The 16611-nt window shown below is 50.7% G+C and overlaps 2 protein-coding genes across 8 annotated transcripts in view; one reads left to right on the top strand and one right to left on the bottom strand.

Moving 5' to 3' along the window:
- SRPX2 (sushi repeat containing protein, X-linked 2) overlaps positions 1-13380 on the top strand; it is a 17210-nt gene extending 3830 nt beyond the window's left edge. For all 3 annotated transcript variants that reach the window (XM_019521359.1, XM_019521360.1, XM_019521358.1), the window contains exons 2-11: positions 869-1065; positions 4680-4763; positions 5674-5865; positions 6944-7120; positions 7647-7773; positions 7916-8037; positions 8226-8405; positions 10661-10794; positions 10874-10995; positions 11827-13380. In XM_019521359.1, coding sequence (XP_019376904.1) covers positions 996-1065; positions 4680-4763; positions 5674-5865; positions 6944-7120; positions 7647-7773; positions 7916-8037; positions 8226-8405; positions 10661-10794; positions 10874-10995; positions 11827-12007 — 1389 coding nt within the window. In that variant the 5' untranslated portion in view covers positions 869-995 and the 3' untranslated portion in view covers positions 12008-13380. The remainder of the gene's footprint in view (positions 1-868; positions 1066-4679; positions 4764-5673; positions 5866-6943; positions 7121-7646; positions 7774-7915; positions 8038-8225; positions 8406-10660; positions 10795-10873; positions 10996-11826) is intronic.
- SYTL4 (synaptotagmin like 4) overlaps positions 13321-16611 on the bottom strand; it is a 31759-nt gene continuing 28468 nt past the window's right edge. For all 5 annotated transcript variants that reach the window (XM_019521351.1, XM_019521350.1, XM_019521349.1 and 2 more), the window contains 2 exons: positions 15061-15269; positions 13321-14443 (listed from right to left, as the gene is read on the bottom strand). In XM_019521351.1, coding sequence (XP_019376896.1) covers positions 14301-14443; positions 15061-15269 — 352 coding nt within the window. In that variant the 3' untranslated portion in view covers positions 13321-14300. The remainder of the gene's footprint in view (positions 14444-15060; positions 15270-16611) is intronic.

Below are 16611 nucleotides of genomic sequence, written 5' to 3'. Positions count from 1 at the left end.
ACATTCAGTCACTGCACTGGTAGAAATGGCTATGTAAAGTATAGCGCAGTGGGGAATCGGGGCCTAGTAATTTGATTCTGCCTGGGCACAGCTACATGTTCATTAATGTGCAGTAGTTGTATAAGCAAGTACTAAATAAATGTGCAGTAACTGTAGTTACTGTACAGTAGAGCTGGCGCACACCTTTTTAGTGACACTACTGCACATTAGCCTAATAATACTGCGCAGTAGTGTATTAGCACTGGTTGTGCTGTGACACGCTACTGCACAGTACTATTAGGCTACTGCGCAGTTAGCATCTAATGTAGACACGTGCCATGTGATTAATTTGGGACAGGAATAGACCTAAGTTAGAACCATTTGGCAGCATCCTAGGATCTGGTTTCAAATATTGCTCCCTTCAAGTTTCAACACCTGTCATGCTCTGAGTGGGAGAAACACAGTGATGTTGGTTCATGCCATTCTGTCATGCACCACTTAACATTTTGGCTCTTTCTTAAAGACCAAATTCCAGAAATGAGTGGACTATGTGAGAATCTCAATTTCTTTTTTTAAAAGAAAGTTTCTAGACCTTATGGTTACAGAGAAAAAAATTAAAATTTGGAAGGCTCAGAGAAATAGAAGGAAAATAAAATGCCCAGTAATTTATTATTTTCCAAAATCTCATGACTTTGAGGGTCTGACTCATGATTTTTGAATGTTTGTAATTGACAAACTTGGGAAAAATCTGGGTCTCATCAGTATAGGAAGGAAAGCAAAGCTGGGGTAGTGAACAAACGTGTGTGTGTGTGCATGTGTGCGCGTGCGTGCGTGCATTATTAACAAAGCCATTTCCCTTCTGTTTTAAATCCATTTCCCTTTTTTCTAGACTCCAGTGGTTTGTGGTTTCTGCTGCTTTCTGGGTTCCTGGAGCTGTAGTCTGCCTGCTAACAATCAGAGAGCTCTGCTGGCCACAAGTTCTCCCTGCTACGGCTCAGCAATCCTCACACACTGGGATGGCACAAGAAACTGCCCCACTCCTGCTGCTTTTCCTCACAAAGCTGGTATCCTCCACCTGGCATGAAGGTAAGTGTACATCCTATGCAGGAAAGCTGATCGATGCCAACTGGTGCTAACAGGCAAGGAGACTAGGATCTAGCTTAGCAGGCCTCTCCCAGGGTATCAGCATACATGAATAGAGCAGCAGTGAACAGCTGTAGTTTACAGCACGGTACAGCAGAAGGAGCAGACTGAAGAAAGTGGAGAAAGACAGCGTGGTTGGGCATCCTAAATTTGCTGGAATCCAGGTCAGTGCAGCACCCCTTTTCCTCCAGGAACCTTGGGAACGGTCATCTGCATCAGAATAAGTCAAGGAGTCTGTGTGATGGAAACCAAAGGAGCCTTAACAGCTTTTTTTCTCTCTGCTCTTCCCTGTGAGGATGATGCAGAGTAGCTTTGACAGGGGTATTGGGGAAAGCGCCATTTAAAAGGGGCCTGCCCACCTGATGTGTGTGGTGGGTTTGCTGAGCATCGGAGGCAGCTTGAGATGAGAGAAAGAAAGGAGGAGAGACAGGGGAGGAGAGGAGGCATAAAGAAATCAGATGCCCAGGAGGCCAGGGCCTGACTGACACGATTGCTCAAGGCAACCTGGGGAGAGCTGAGGTGTCTGCCTTGTTGAGGGTGGGGGAGGGAAGAGAGAGGACACCGGAACCCATTGGGTTAGGAACTCATCCAGAGATGAGTAAATAGCAAACTCCTCATCACAGCTACAATTGTGGGAGCTAAACTTTTCCACTTGTTCTCAGCTTCTGGTGGAACTTTTGGCAGGTTACTGTTTGTCTGGAACAGCTGCACAGTGCATTCAGAGGAAAACCCAAGCCTCTTCCCAGACTGGGCAAAACAACCCAACTAAAACTCCGCAGCCTGTTTGCTGCAGAAATCCAGTCCTTTCCAGCAGCATCCCTGTTATCCAGCATTGCCCAGCTATCAAATAAGAGACCCTGGAGCCTGTAAAGGCCCCTACAATACTCTGGAAGGCCCTTCTCCCATTTGCAGTTTCTTCTCCCACTCTTGCTTTTTTCTCAGAGACTTGTGATACTTTAGATCCTCCCAGCTCTGTTACTCTGCCACCACACTATATCACTAAATAAATACAGGCTGAGAATGAAAGAGCAACTTTCCATGTATGCATCACTGTCTCCTGAAGGGGACGGCTCTGTGACCTCAACATTAGGGTTATAATAAATTATAATAACCAGCCTCCCTGGAACTGCTCATTCAAATCCGAGCAGGGCTGAGTCAGCCCACTCTCCCTGTGAGGCGGATGCATTGATTTCTATGCAGTTAGCTATTTGAGAGCCTTGAAACCAAAGTGCTGTTTGCTTTGAGTGGATGTGAAAGCTCTCACAGCTTTGCAGCAGAGACAGGACTTGCCCCAGCATCCTAACCAATATGGACCCTTCTGCTCATTGTATGCTGGTGTGGTCCCACGTGGAGGTGGCTGGTTTTCAGCAGTTTGGTGTAGCATAGGAAAGGCTTTGGGATGAAGGGAACTGTATATTCAGAAGAGCAGGGCAGAAGAGGGGGCATTATACTGTTGCAAGTCATAAAGATTCCCTCAGAGCAGTAGAGGCTTTTTGGAGAGGCTGCTGGTACTTTGTGCTCAAGCAGCAACACTTCTCCTTTTAAACCAAGGTTTTAGAGCAGGGAAGAGTAGAAGGAAAGCCAAGTGCAGCCAGAGCAGAGAGAATGTGGTAGAGATGCAGAGTGGTTTTCCACAAGACTTAATCTGCTGTCTCCAAGTCCATAATCCTGGAGGGAGCCACGGCCACGCGCTTTCCCTGCTCATTCCAAGCTGAGATTCCCTCTCACCAGTCTTTCCATTCAGGAGCCTGGATTGACTGACTCATGTCTTGAGAAACATCTGGGATTCTGCTCAGTACAGGGATTCAGTTTCAAGACTAATACCAAAATGACGTCTGGGAGACAGACTAAAAATAGGAGTGAAAATAAGTGTGCTCACTCACGGAAACAGGAATAGTGAGGGAAAGAAAGGAAAGGGGGGGAGGGGTGAACTTAGCTGGCTGGAAGGAAAGGAAGTCCAGCAGAAACACTATCTCACAGCTGGGGAATGTCCCCAGTCAGCCTATATCATTCATCTGGGCTCCAGGTGCAGGCACTCACTGGGACTAGGAAAGAATTGTGGTCTCCCTGGGCCTCCTTATGGCTCCTAAGGAGACCCTAAACTTTCCACTAAGGGGGTTCTCTTCCTTTCAGTGTGGGGGAATGTCAAGCCTGAACTCCATTGAAGTGCCACTCTTCCCCGTTCCCTCCCCCCCAGGCTGAGAGAGAAATTAGGGCTCAGTTTCCTTTCAGTGCTGGGCATTGCTCCAACAGCCTCACTAGTGGATTCCAGTTCTGCCGTGGGGAGAATCAATGCATCCAGCTGTGAGAGGTGCATATTGTCTTGACTCACCATTTCTTTCCTTCACCCAAAGGCACCATCCCTTTCTAGACTGAGTGAAGTTCCCCACACTGCTGCCCCACAGCCCTACACAGCCTCTTCCTGAGATGAGAGGGAAGTTCATTCTCTTTGCTCATTCAGCCCTGGTCTTCCACAGGAAGGCCAGACTAGAACCAGGCCTAACCTAGGAAGGGCTCCCTGTTCTCCATGAATCAGAATGAACAGACCAGCCCTGTTTGAACAACTATCAGGAGGCATTCGAAAGGAGTGATCAGAAGGAAGGCTTCCTGGAATCTTGTTCATGAAAGAACTGGCTTGTCCTCTCTCCAAGCTCAGCTCTGACACTGATTTCCTGTAATAAATTAATCTGGCAGTCAGGCTGTTTAGTCTGCTGGACAGTGCCAGCCACACACATGTCACTGCCAACTCAGGTTGGGGAGGGGAAGAGCCCTCTGCACAGATGTGTTCCCTTTTCAGCTCTTTGCTGTGGCTGTGACACTGGAGGACCTGAAACAAGGGCACTGCTGTTTGGAGAGACTCAGATGCAAGCAAAAAGGAGAATGATGCCTACTGCGTTCTGGGCTAGGCTGTGCAGCTGTTTGCACTTGTGTGGCTGATTGCACTGTAGGTCTGTTCTCATTCTGGACTGTCTTCCACCTGCAGTGTGTTCAAGAGACCTGATTCCTCCTTGCTTCATACTGTACAGTCACTAGTGTGAAGTGCTACCATCCCAAAACTGCAATATCTTACACCCACCTTGCACCAAGGGAGGTGACTCCAACAAGGCTGTGGAGAGACAGCCTCCCATCCCACCTTTCAGTTCCGCCTCTGTCTCTGCAAAACATTCTTGGGTACCAAGGAGACTACAGGAAGGAGCAGGGATTACATGTTGCCTGGGGGACAAAGATTTTATCTTAAAAGGGCTGGGAATGCTGTGAGTAGAGAGAGGCAGTGTCAGGAGGGGATTGCCACACATCACGTCCTCTCAGAAGGCCTCATGTTGGGACAGATCACTTAAGAAAGCAAAGCAGATTTACTCCCAGGAGTTCCTGAGATGGAAAATTTCCCAGAGCGTGACCTCAGGGAGAGCGCCTGTAACCACTTCTGTGCAGACCGAAGTGCCTGTTAAGTGCAGTGACATGACGTGAGGGATAGTCCCAGCCTGGGCAGTAGAAATAAGGTGCCTAGGCAGGAAATGCCACCTTCTCATTCTCTTCTGTCTCTTCTCCCTCCCCAGGCTCTGGCTACCATGCTGCTGAGGCATACAACAATGAAGTGTATGTAGAGGAGACACCCCACACTCCAACCCTGGACTACCGAGGTAACAACTTCTTACTGACCACCCTCATGGCTGTCAGTATCTCCAGCAAAGGTGGTCTCACAGGGCTGGGCACCCAATCATTTAGACTTTGGTATAACCAGCTGTATGCTGCATCATGCTGCTTAAGCCCTTGTCATGAGTCACATACTCCTAGGTAGAACAGCCCCCTTCTGGATAGTTAACATTGGTACCCCTCCTTCCTGCTCTATCCTTAGGTACTAATGAGTAGAGAGATGTAGTTGTATGAGTCTGAAATCAGGCAGAAGGCTGGGTAGAGATGCACCTTGTAAACCAACTCAGTAATGCTCAACATTTTGGCCACGTGGGCCAAATGAGACTTGCGGGACCGCTCCATGGGCCAGATCAGTCCCCACATGCTGGGACTGGGATCAGGCACTGGGGCCCCAAGCCACCTCCACCCAGCCCTGCATGCCAGGATTGGGCCTCAAGCCACCCTGCATGGGAAGACCCATGGGCCTGTGATGACATAGTGCTATGGACTGGATCTGGCCCACAGGCTGGTGGTCGAGCACCCATGGACTGACTGAATCAGAGTTGTATAAAAACTCCCTATAGCATTTGACAAAGTGAGCATTGCTCACAAAAGCTTATGCATCTGATTCTGTTAGTCAATAAGATACACCTCTGCCCTGCCTTAAGTACTCACGTGAGCCCATTACCTCCAATGTGAGCATGTTGTCATTTTCAAAGAATTCATTCTCCCAAGAGCCCTATGAGGCAGATGCTGTTTTCCTCATAGCACAGAAGGGAACTGAGGTGCAGCTTGGCTAAGCAGCCTGCAGGGGCCCTCTAGGAAAGCTGTGGTGGAGTGAGGAATTGAATCCTTGTTTCCCATGGCCTAAACTGGCACAATAACCCCTGCAATACCCTCCCCTCTATGTCTCCTTAGTGCCTCAGTGGTGCTACCCATTAAGCATCCACCATGGAGAGGCAATCTGCTACTCCCCCCGGGGAGGGAATTACCGCAGCAGCCTGGGGACACGCTGTGAACTGTCCTGTGATCGAGGCTTCCGGCTCTTCGGGCAGAGGTCGGTGCAGTGCTTGCCAAGCCGTCACTGGTCTGGGATGGCCTACTGCAGACGTAAGTGCCAAAGACATATGATGTTGTGTGCAAGCATGTGACATTCTGTCTAGTGCCTGAGAACATGCCAGTGAGGTGACCACAGTGCATGGGTTACAGAGGAATCAGGAGAGAAGAAAATGAGCTTACTATTACACACTGCACATGGCTCTGGTACCTGTGCTGCTTCCTGTCCCTGAATGCTGCACCTTGGCTCTACTCGGATCCAGTTTCCCCTCACTACTGGCAGTCCCCACTGGTCTCACCTTGTCAGCAACTGTTTCCCACACCTCTTGTTTGGCTGCTGCCCCTGCAGTACCTATGTTGCCTTCTATTTTAATTGTTATTGGTTTTTACACCACAGAAATCATTTGACAGAGAAGGGACAGGAAGTGGGTAAGGGAGGCCTCCTTTGAAGCTGTATCTGGTTAAAACCAAATGACAGTGTTGCCATCTCTCTCAATTTTATCACGATGCTGTGATAGCTACTGTTTCTTGTAATGCTCCAGCTCCTGGATTCAAGTGATTAGAGAAAATTCAGCTTTGATTGAGAAGAGAAGTTCCTAACTTCACACTCCTAGTTCCAAGCCAGAGCACATGACCAAGACACCTTCCCAGCTCCCAGCACATCAGACAAATAAAATAACTCCCATATTAGTAATTTAATATCATGATTTATGAGCTAGTCTCATGATTTTTTTTGAGGCCTGACTCATGGCTACACTGTGCTGGTGACAGACAGATGATGGCACATGCTGGGAGACCCACCATTCTGTCCCACACTGTGGAGAGATCTGAGGGGCACCCTGGCCCCTCAAGCACACGTAGAGAATCAGTCTCTTCCCCTAAGTTCTTCTAAGACCCCCTTGCTGGAGTGTCTGGCTGCATGCACTATCAGCTCTTTGTCACCATGTCCTTTCTATCTCCTGCTCCCCCTCCTGGAGTTTTTCCATGAGATTTTCTCCTGGAATTCCATCAATTTGGTCATCATGGGGACATTAAGACCTGCAAGCTGTTTGGCCTAAGCAGTCCTGAATCGGATGCTTCCAGCAGTAATATTTCCAACATCTGCTGAGCAGATCTGCTCTTTTTGTTGCAGAGATCCGGTGCCACGTGCTGCTAGCATTGCACTATGGTTCCTACCAGTGCACAGCAGGGGTACTGGTGGACTCTCGATGTGATTATGCCTGCCTCCCAGGGTACCAGCTGGAGGGCGACCGCACACGGATGTGTATGGAAGATGGGCGATGGAGTGGCAGTGAGCCAATCTGTGTAGGTAAATCTCATTCTGCCATCCTTACAACCAGCCCAGCTCACCCTAGGCACATGCTCCAGAATTCATCCCGTGCCTGCTCCACAGAGATTCTATTAGCCACGTGCTATATCTCCCATGTGTGCTTCCAGGGTGCAACTAAGCCCAGATAATCCCAGATCACTACCTCTGGGAACATGGCACTGCTGTGTCAAGGTAATTTCCCCATGGTTTATCCTGCTTCACCTCCTCAAAGGCATTGTTGTCGCCATGGTTTAGGTAGGTTGCGTGCCCCAGGAGCATATATGTTTGCAATGTGGGATAGGCCCTACCTCCCTGTTGCTGGATATTATTGTCCCTCTGGGCTATTACAGCTCTTAAGCCAGGGGCACTGCTGTCTCCCTGGCCTGTTCTGGCTGGCATCCTGACTCCTGATGCCCCTGTGACTTTTATTGTCTCTTTCCAGCATCTCTCCCTCAATCCTCACCCTTTCTGTACTATCCACCTGGCCTACACAGGTACCCTGTTTATTTCTGCTTTGCTTGGGCAGACATTGAGCCCCCCAAGATCCGATGTCCTGACTCACGAGAGAGGATAGCAGAGCCAGAGAAGCTGACAGCCACTGTGTACTGGGACCCCCCTCATGTGAAGGACTCTGCTGATGGCATCATCAAACGGTGAGCAGGAGGAGTGGACGCTCCAACCCTTGGCCCACATGCATTTATGATGGCTTTGCAGCCTTGAAATCTCTGCTTTGGAATCAAAACACTGCAGTATCATGCATCCTGAGGCATGCACACTCTCTCTTTCTTGGTTCAGTGTGACACTGCGGGGCCCAGAACCTGGCTCTGAGTTTCCAGAAGGGGAGCATGTTATTCGTTACACCGCCTACGATCAGGCTTATAACCGAGCCAGCTGCAAATTTGTCATTAGAGTTCAAGGTAAGGGATAAGTCACCCCTGCCCTGTGATACCTGGCTGAAGGGGCAGTCTCACTTACTCCCAGGACAGGTGGGACCTCTAAAGGGCTCCCAGTTCCCCTCAGCCCCAGGGAGGCTCGCTAGCTCTGCACTCTGAAAGATGTGAGTGTATTTCATGCTTCTCCTTGACCCCAGCTTTCCCTTTCACAGTGAGCCGCTGCCCTGTGCTAAAGCCACCGCAGAATGGCTACCTCAGCTGCACCTCTGCAGGCAATAACTATGGCGCCATGTGCAACTACTTCTGTGATGGGGGCTATGATCGCCAAGGAATCCCCTCACGCATCTGTCAGTCCAGTCACCAGTGGTCAGGATCACAGCCTACTTGTGTGCGTAAGTGTTGCAGAGAATCACAAGGAGAGACACATGCAGGGTGATGCTCTCCCCAGGGAAGACTGGCCTGTGTCTTGTGAGGCAACTGGAACAAGGCTGAAGAACCAGACAGCACCCTTAGTGCCACCTGCCATATGTCACATACCCATGTGCCAGGAGTCAAGGCCCTAATATCAGTTAGTAAGGTTCCTTGCTCAGAGCATGGGCTGCCTTCTTGCATGGGCTTCACTGCAACAGGAGTTATATTCCTCTCAGAATAGGAGCTCCCTTATATCTACAGTTGAAGACATTTACAGAAGTGAGAGAGGGCAGAGCCAAGACCCTGTCATATGCCAAGAGGTGGAGAAACTTCACTGTGTCCCTCTCAAACATCAGACTGGTGATCACCCACAGCAGGTAGGAGAGGTTTCCAGTTGTCTCCAGTGCACAGGCCAAGCCTGTGCCCACAGTTCTGCCAGGACTCCTGCAGCCATGCCTGAGGCCTTTGCATCCCACCAGGGGCAGGCGGGCAGACCGTCTTGTTCAGGTGTTCCAAATTCTTGGTTAGGTGCACAGAAGAGAGAGACCCCAGGTCACTCACCACTTGCAGCCTTGTGAAACAACCCCCAAAGGCCCAAATGAGACCTGTCCTGCGGGGAGGGGGTTCAGGTTTTCAGGTGGATGAGACAAGGGGAAAGGAACAGCATAGCACTGCATTCCCTGGTGGTCACCAGGCGTCTCCTTCTGGCTCTGGCTTGGCCCAACAGCCCCTCACTCCAAGTTCACTCCCAGAGTAGAGATTTGATACTTTATTTCTCTTGCTGTTAATGTCACCCAGGCCAGCAGGGAGAGTGCCCAGGGGTAAAGCTGGGCTCTACAGTCTCATGTTTCATTTCTCAGAGACATATCAGGGCCCAAGCCAAGCCCTCAGCCATACCCCCTTGACCTCTGGGAAAGCTGGAATCCATTTTATAACTGGCTTCTCTCCAAATAACAAGCCAGAGCTAAACCCAAACCTGCAGTGGAGCCCTACAAGCCCCTGGGGAAGGCTGCACCTCACATCCGATTGCCCTGTAAACCGAATGCTGCCTGTCTGAGAGCAAATCCCCCTTGTGTCTCCATAGAAACCAGGAGAGTCCTGGGCACAGAATAAGACTAACCCCCAGCCTGCCCTAGACTGTGCTGGACAGAAGGCCCCTGGTCACATCCCTGTATCCACCATTGCTTACAACACCAAGTACTGCTGCTCCTCTCACATTTCCCAGAGGAAATCAAGGGCAAGTCCAGAGAAGCAGACAGAGATCCAGACCCTTACTGGTTTCAGCCACTGGTTCAGATACTGGCAAGCACCTCCTAGTGGGGGCATGCCTGCAGAGCTAACACATTCATCAAATCATAGAGCAGGTGGGCTGGAAGGGACCTCTGTGGTTCATCTAGTCCAGCCCCCTGCTAGAGGCAGGACCATACCTATCCAAACCATCCTATACAATCCAAACCTCAAGAGGTTAGACATATACCTGGCTGGGGGCATCTGACCCCAGTGCTCTTTCCTGCCAGGTACAGGGGGTCAGATTTGATGATCTGCTAACCCAAACAGTCAACCCTGACAATACATTATCCATTATCACAGTAGTGGCCAAAAGGAAGCCATAACTACCTAGCCAAATCTAGAGAGTGGGAGGTTGGTCTCTTTCTGTGGCATTCCTGTGCGCCCAGGGCTGTCCTGGTTTCCATGGACAGACAAGGAGGATTTGTTCTTCAATCAGGCAGATGGAGCCTGCTACATTATCGATGGAGCTTCCTTATTGATCTGTACAGCACAGTCACAGTGAGCGTCACTGCTGCAGGCTAAATATCTACAGAAAGATGGATCCCAGCACCTATGACCTGCTCCCTTGCTACCTCGTGGCTAGAGACTAAAAGCTATCACACATCTACTCAAAGAACCTAGCCTCCCTAGAGACTAAAAGCACCTACAAGCCCCAGCCTGCTGCATTTCTGGGTCCCTTCTCCACAGTCTCAATGTAAATTTCCCTAAGGGCTGTGACTCAGGTCTGTGGGGTGACTCCTCCTAGGGTATTTTCTACCCTGTGCTGGAGCTGCTGGCAACATGCTTCCTGCTGGGAGAGTGAATAGAAATCAGTCTGGGGAAGATGCCTCATCCTGGGGGAGGAGACATAAGTGCTGGTTATGGGGTAGGCAAAGCTAGAAAATGCAGGGAGGGGTGGCAGGGAGAGGGCTCCAGTTGTGCTCAGTTCTAACCTTCCTTGCTTCAGCAATGCAGATCAATGTGGATGTGAACTCAGCAGCGAGCCTCCTTGATCAGTTCTTTGAGAAACGCCGGCTCCTGATTGTCTCTGCTCCTGATCCCTCTGACCGTTTCTACAAGATGCAGATTGCTATGCTGCAGGTGAGGCCCCTTCCCCTGATGTAACCCCCCTCCACACCCCCAGCTAGTGCCTTCTGATCTACTCTGCTCTCCTCCTTAGCAAGCCACCTGTGGGCTGGACCTACGTCACATCACCATCATCGAGCTGGTGGGGCAGCCTCCCTCTGAGGTGGGACGCATCCAGGAACAGCAGCTGTCAGCCAGCATCATTGAGCAGCTCAGGTACCAGCAATAGCTGTTGGGGCAGTGGGGGGAACAACTGCAAAGAGATCAGAGGTAGGACTACAGAGCCCAAAATCAGCTGGTGGCTGTAGCATGTTGATAGTGGAGGGCTTGTGGAGCCACCAGAAGGCTGGTGGAGCACTGGCTGCTTCTAGCGAGAGCTGCTGCTGCTGCCTTTGCTGAGGTGGTGGGGTCATATGCAGGTGGGACTGAAATCCCTGCTGTGATCTCCAGTACTGATGGGGGGAATCACTCCAGGAGACACCTACTGTAGGTAACACACACACCCCAACACTCAAAGCACTGGCTATTCAAACCCTGCCCTGAGTGTGGGGGGACAGCCATAGTGCCCTGGGAAGCTGAATTGCCAGCACTGCTGCCTTGAGCTGTGCAAGGTTGGAAAGAGAGACAAGCCCTGCTGCTGTACCATACTACAGCATGTGGCTGTGGATGGAACATACCAAGCTACTCGGAATAACCTATGGTCTCTGCAGCCGTCCTGCACCAACAGGAGATTGGCCTGGGAAGCACTGACCTTGGAATGGCAGCTAGAGAGCAGGGCAGGTAGACTGTGGTCATTTAGACAAGCAAACAGCACAGGGTTGTGTTGCCAACAAGACAGGAGGTGCTAAACTCTCACCTTCTGGAGCCCCTTGCTCAGCAGTGTGCACAAGCCTAAAGCAGATGGTCAGGATGGTCTGTGAACTGGGGGCAGCTTCACCAGGGTGAGGTGTAAACCCTGCCATAGAGGGGCAGTGGTGATGGATGTCCTGGCTCTCCCCTCCTGAGAGCTGCTGGTTCTCACCTGCTCACTCCCCTTGGCTTCCGCAGGCAGTTCTTGCAGATCACCCGCTCCCGCTTTAACATGGTGCTGGTGGACAAACAGGGTACGGATCGTGAGCGCTTCATCGAGCCGATTGACACTGACCAGCTCTTCGACTTCATTGACACTTACCTGCTGAGCAGCCAGGAGGCCACCCGGCATGCAGAAAACAGGGACTTGTGCGAGTGAGCTAGTGCTGCAATGGCAGGGCGGGGGGGGAAGCTTAGCATTGGCCACTGGGGGAAAATGATGTCCTGCCCCCTCCTGAAACTCAGATCCCCCACAGCCTCAGAGGACAGGGTTCCTTCACTGCTTTTTAGCTCTCCATAGTGAAAGAAGCAGCAGAGTCAAAGGTCAAGAATGTTCATGGTGGAAAGGGACCAGCTGGTTCAAGCTGCTAGCACACTAGCCTTTCACAAGGAGGCTGAGAAAATACATTTGGGCACTGTCTCCTCCTTCCCACCCTGCCCATTCAGCTACTGCTTAGGCCCAAGTGATGAAGTAGCAGGGAAACAGCAGGTCAGGCAGGAGGATCTGGGGCTATGTCAAGCCTGGTGGTACCTGGCAGAAGTATAGCAGCAGCATATGCTCTTGATTGGTCTTTTTCCAACCCGCCTTATTTCTTAAATGCCCAAGTTATGTAAAATACAGCAAGTGTGCTATGAGAGTAGGTCAGCACCTGACAACAGGGCTACCCAGAGCAGCGCAGGCTGGAGCACTGCTCCCATGAGGGGCCTGTGCAGCACTAGAGAGATTTGGAACAGTTTCCCCTGGGAAGAAGATGTCTGTTTGATGTTTGAGAACATTTAGCAGGAACAGCAAGAATTAGATGTCAGATACAAAGATTCTGCTTTGCCTAAACCCAAACACATGCATGATAAGGCTAAAGATCAGAAAAAGAACAGGGCAGGGAGCTGTCCCCAGACAAGGACAGAGGGCAGTTAGTACCTGGGTTTAGCAAGAACAGCTTGAACTGGACTGCAGGCTTGAGGGAGAATACTACTTGCTGCTCTCCTCAAGCACCAGATATAATCTCTACTGGGCAGTCCCACTTCATTTAGCCCTGGAGCATCTTGATCATATTGTTCTCTTGTCTAGAGATTGTACATAGGCCCCAGCAATGTTTAGGATGTAGGAAACTGACCACAAAGCATGGTTTAAAGTGTTTTTTAACTCTCTTCGCCTCCCTTCTCTTTCCAAGATGCAGGTGAGCAACACTTGCTGCTGCCCTGACAGAGCTATACTGCAACAAACTGCTGTACCTCCCTATTTCTAGAACAGCTGTGTGATAAAGCACACTGGTTCATCACATGCATAGTCCATAGCAAGACCAAGATCAATGACAGGTAGGGGCAGAGAGGAGCCTGCTGGTGCACGAGCCATTCCCATCCTAACCCAGCAGCGACAGTTGCATCCTCATCTCCATCTTCTTGCTTCATATCCATGTTCCATTAATTCACCTCCTTGGGGCAGCATAAGGACTCTCCTGCTGTACAGGCAGCAATGGTAAGAAAGCCTTTATTAAAAACAGATGGCCCTTTGACAAGCATGTGGCAGTTACAGAAACGTGCACAGTACATTAGACAGCACAGAAACCATCCTCCTGAACAATTGCTCTACATGGAGTTTAAACTTCCGTCCCAGAATCTGCTCCTCCTCTCCACCTGGCAGTGCCAACACCTCCCTGGGAAATGGGTTTGACAGTTGAATGTTAATTTAAATGAATAAATTTGTATAACTTAGCTGGCAGGAGCATGCCGTGTAGCAGGCAAGTTGCCCTTCTAGCTCTGATCTCCAGCCACAAGCTCAATTCAACAATGCCCCTGCTTGCGAGGGAAAGAGAGCCCTAAAGTTGGTTTTAGAACCACTATCATACAGTCCCTCAACTCCATTCCCTTCTGTCAGCGGCAAAAAGACATGAAGATGCAGCCTGGTCAGGTCACACTACTATAAACTGGGGCTTGTGCCTTCCACACACTTTCCCATCATCAAAACTCATTCCCATGCTCTCCACACTCTTGCTTGTTGCACCCATGCAGCCTCCAGCTTGTACAGTCAGACTGTCAGCACCATTCAGAGCTATCCCAAGAGGAGCAGGGAGGGGGAGGGGGAAGGGGAAGCAGGGGGTAATGGAGACTGCAGCGAGGTACATGGGATGGGGAACGGTGAAGAAACTGAAAAACAAGTTAAAAAAAAAAGAGAGAGAAAAGAGGCCTGCAGCCCCTGGGAAGGGGAGGGTCCACATGGAAAAATCTTCAACTCAGAGGAAAAATCCCTTTAAATAAAAACAGAGCTGCTGCCAAGAACAATTGCTTCGAATGAGCCTGGATAGAGACAACGAGCTTTAGCACTAGATGAGCAAAAGCAGGGGCTGCTGCTATGCCACTGTTCCCCACCCCCTTTGGTACCGTGGTTTGGAGTCTAGTCTGCTCAGCTGGTGCTGCCCTGTTCAAGCTGGTATCCATTCCAGTGCCGGTGGCAGCTACATCCTTGCCTTAGCCATGGTGGAGCGGAGTTGCAGTGTTCCTTCAGCCCAGGATCCAGGGTACTGGCGCATCTTCTGCCACAGGCTCACCTCTTCCCCCGTGGAGTCCATCCAGTCCACCACCTGGCCATTACTCATGCCTGAAAAGAGGCAGCAGACGCTAGTTTCTGCATGGGACAGCTCGATTTCCAATCCTACAGTGTGCCCCCTCAGCTCAACAGAACAGCCTCCTCTGGCCACAAGATGGGGTGCTGCAAATGGCCAGTGACTGCAGCACTGAGAGGAAGCATATTTTCCAAGGGGTTTCCAAACAGTATGGGTGCCCAGTATGAAAAGGAAGAGGAAGGGACAGAGCAGGAGGAGACCCACGTAATGGGGCCAGGTAACAGAGGTAGCAGAGCTGACCTACCAGTAACAGACTGCATAAGGGGCAGGAGGCAACCACACAGGCAGTGGTGATGTGTAGGGGGTGCAATGGGAGTGCTGGTGCACCCTGTCAGGCCACGCTCCCCATTTAGGCAACAGGCAGGGTGGCAGGCAGAAGTGTTGGTGCCCCCCCTGTGAGCACCAGCCAGGGAGTGGGGCTGCCAGCAAAAGCAACTGTGCCACTTCCAGTAGTGGCTACAGGACTTCTGTAAAAGTGGCGTGGCCACTTTTTGGTGAGTGAGATCGGCTGTGGGGAACACCCCCACCCCAGTCGCTTACTCAAGAGGCACCAGTCACCCATACACACAGGGATTGGGACCACAGAACTCACCATTCCCAATTCCAAGTCTGACTCCTCCCAGGAAGTCATTGCTGGCCAATGGCTCACGGTCCCAGACAGTCAACTCCAGACAGATATGCTGCAAGTCCTCCGGGTTGATGCGATTGTACACAAAGGTGTGGTTGTAGTGAGGGTTCAAGGTCTTCTTTGCTACAGGTGTCTTCCTCTTGGTGCCCTTGTTTCTGTGTGGCAGCAGGTAGCTGTGGGAAGAGGTCCTTACTGTCAGTAATCCCCACAGGCAAAATGCTCTTAAAACTGCAGATGTGGGTGAGTTAGACTTTTGTGCAGTGTTACAGAAGCTTTATCACATGGCATGGCAGGGAAGACTGCAACTAAAAATGTGGGGCTTGGGCACATCACCAAGCAGAGGATGGCACCTTAAGGGGACTTTGGAACAGAATGGGGAAGAAAGACCAGGGCAGCTCAGGATACTGTAGTAGGCTGTGGGGGCTCCTTTGAAATTAAGCCACTCCCCTTTCCACAGCAGGCATCAGGTCTTCTCAATATCTGTAGCGTGCGTGCCCAAGTGTGACAGAACCTCAGTTCCAAGTGGAGCCAAGTATGCAGAGTCCTGGGCAGCAAGAGTGTGAATGGCCAGATACAAAATTACTGGTTAGTTTTGTGATCTCAGGGAAGAGATTTTCACTGCAACTCCCAACAGAGGAGCCCATTCTGGGGTGTAGGTCCCTTGGCTTCTATCCAGGTCGGCAACAAGAATGAACTTCCCCTCGTCCCTTCTGGAATGACTCCTCCCTGGTTGGCACTTGCAGGAATCTACAAGACACACTATGAACATCTGGTCAATCACACCAGATGACAAAGCTAACTTATTTAACAATTTCTTTGCCTCCATTTTCCCCAAGCAGTGACCGGATCATCCTCCCCCATGGGACCCCCGCAGGCCCCAGGGGAGGCACACCCAGGCCTAGGGTCAGTGAGGACTTAGACAGGGAACTTCTGGAGGGACTGCACGTATTTAAAAAAAAAAATCAGCTGGTCCTGACAATCTCCACCCCAGAGTGCTGAGGGAATTAGCAGAGGTTGTTGCAGGACCCCTGGCACAGCTTTACAAGCACTCATGGTGCTCTGGCATGGTGTCAGAGGACTGGAAGAGGGCCAGTGTAGTTCCCATTTTCAAAAGGGGGAGGAAGGAGGACCCAGGAAACTATAGGCCCATTCGTCTTACCTGGGTCCTGGGGAAGCTTTTTGAGAAAATTATCCTGGTGCATGTCCACAAGGGGCCAGCAGGGGAGATTATGCTTATGGGCAACCAACACGGGTTCGTTAGAGGCAGGTCCTGTCAGACCAACCTGGTGGCCTTCTATGACCAGGTCACAAAATCCTTAGATGCAGGGGTAGCAGTGGACATAGTCTTTCTGGACTTCAGGAAGGCCTTTGACACCGTCTCTCACCCCGTTCTCATTAAAAATCTAGGAGACTGTAGTGTCAACACCTACGCAGTTAAATGGGTCACTGTCTGGCTGGAGGGCCGCACCCAGAGACAGTGGTGGTGGACGGGTCCTATTTGACCTGGAGGGATGT

Source organism: Gavialis gangeticus, unplaced genomic scaffold, assembly GCF_001723915.1.
Source record: "Gavialis gangeticus isolate Ggan-Ray unplaced genomic scaffold, GavGan_comp1, whole genome shotgun sequence".
Lineage (NCBI taxonomy): Eukaryota > Metazoa > Chordata > Crocodylia > Gavialidae > Gavialis > Gavialis gangeticus.
The sequence above is the reverse complement of the archived record's forward strand: the minus strand, read 5'-3'. Positions and strand labels throughout refer to the sequence as shown.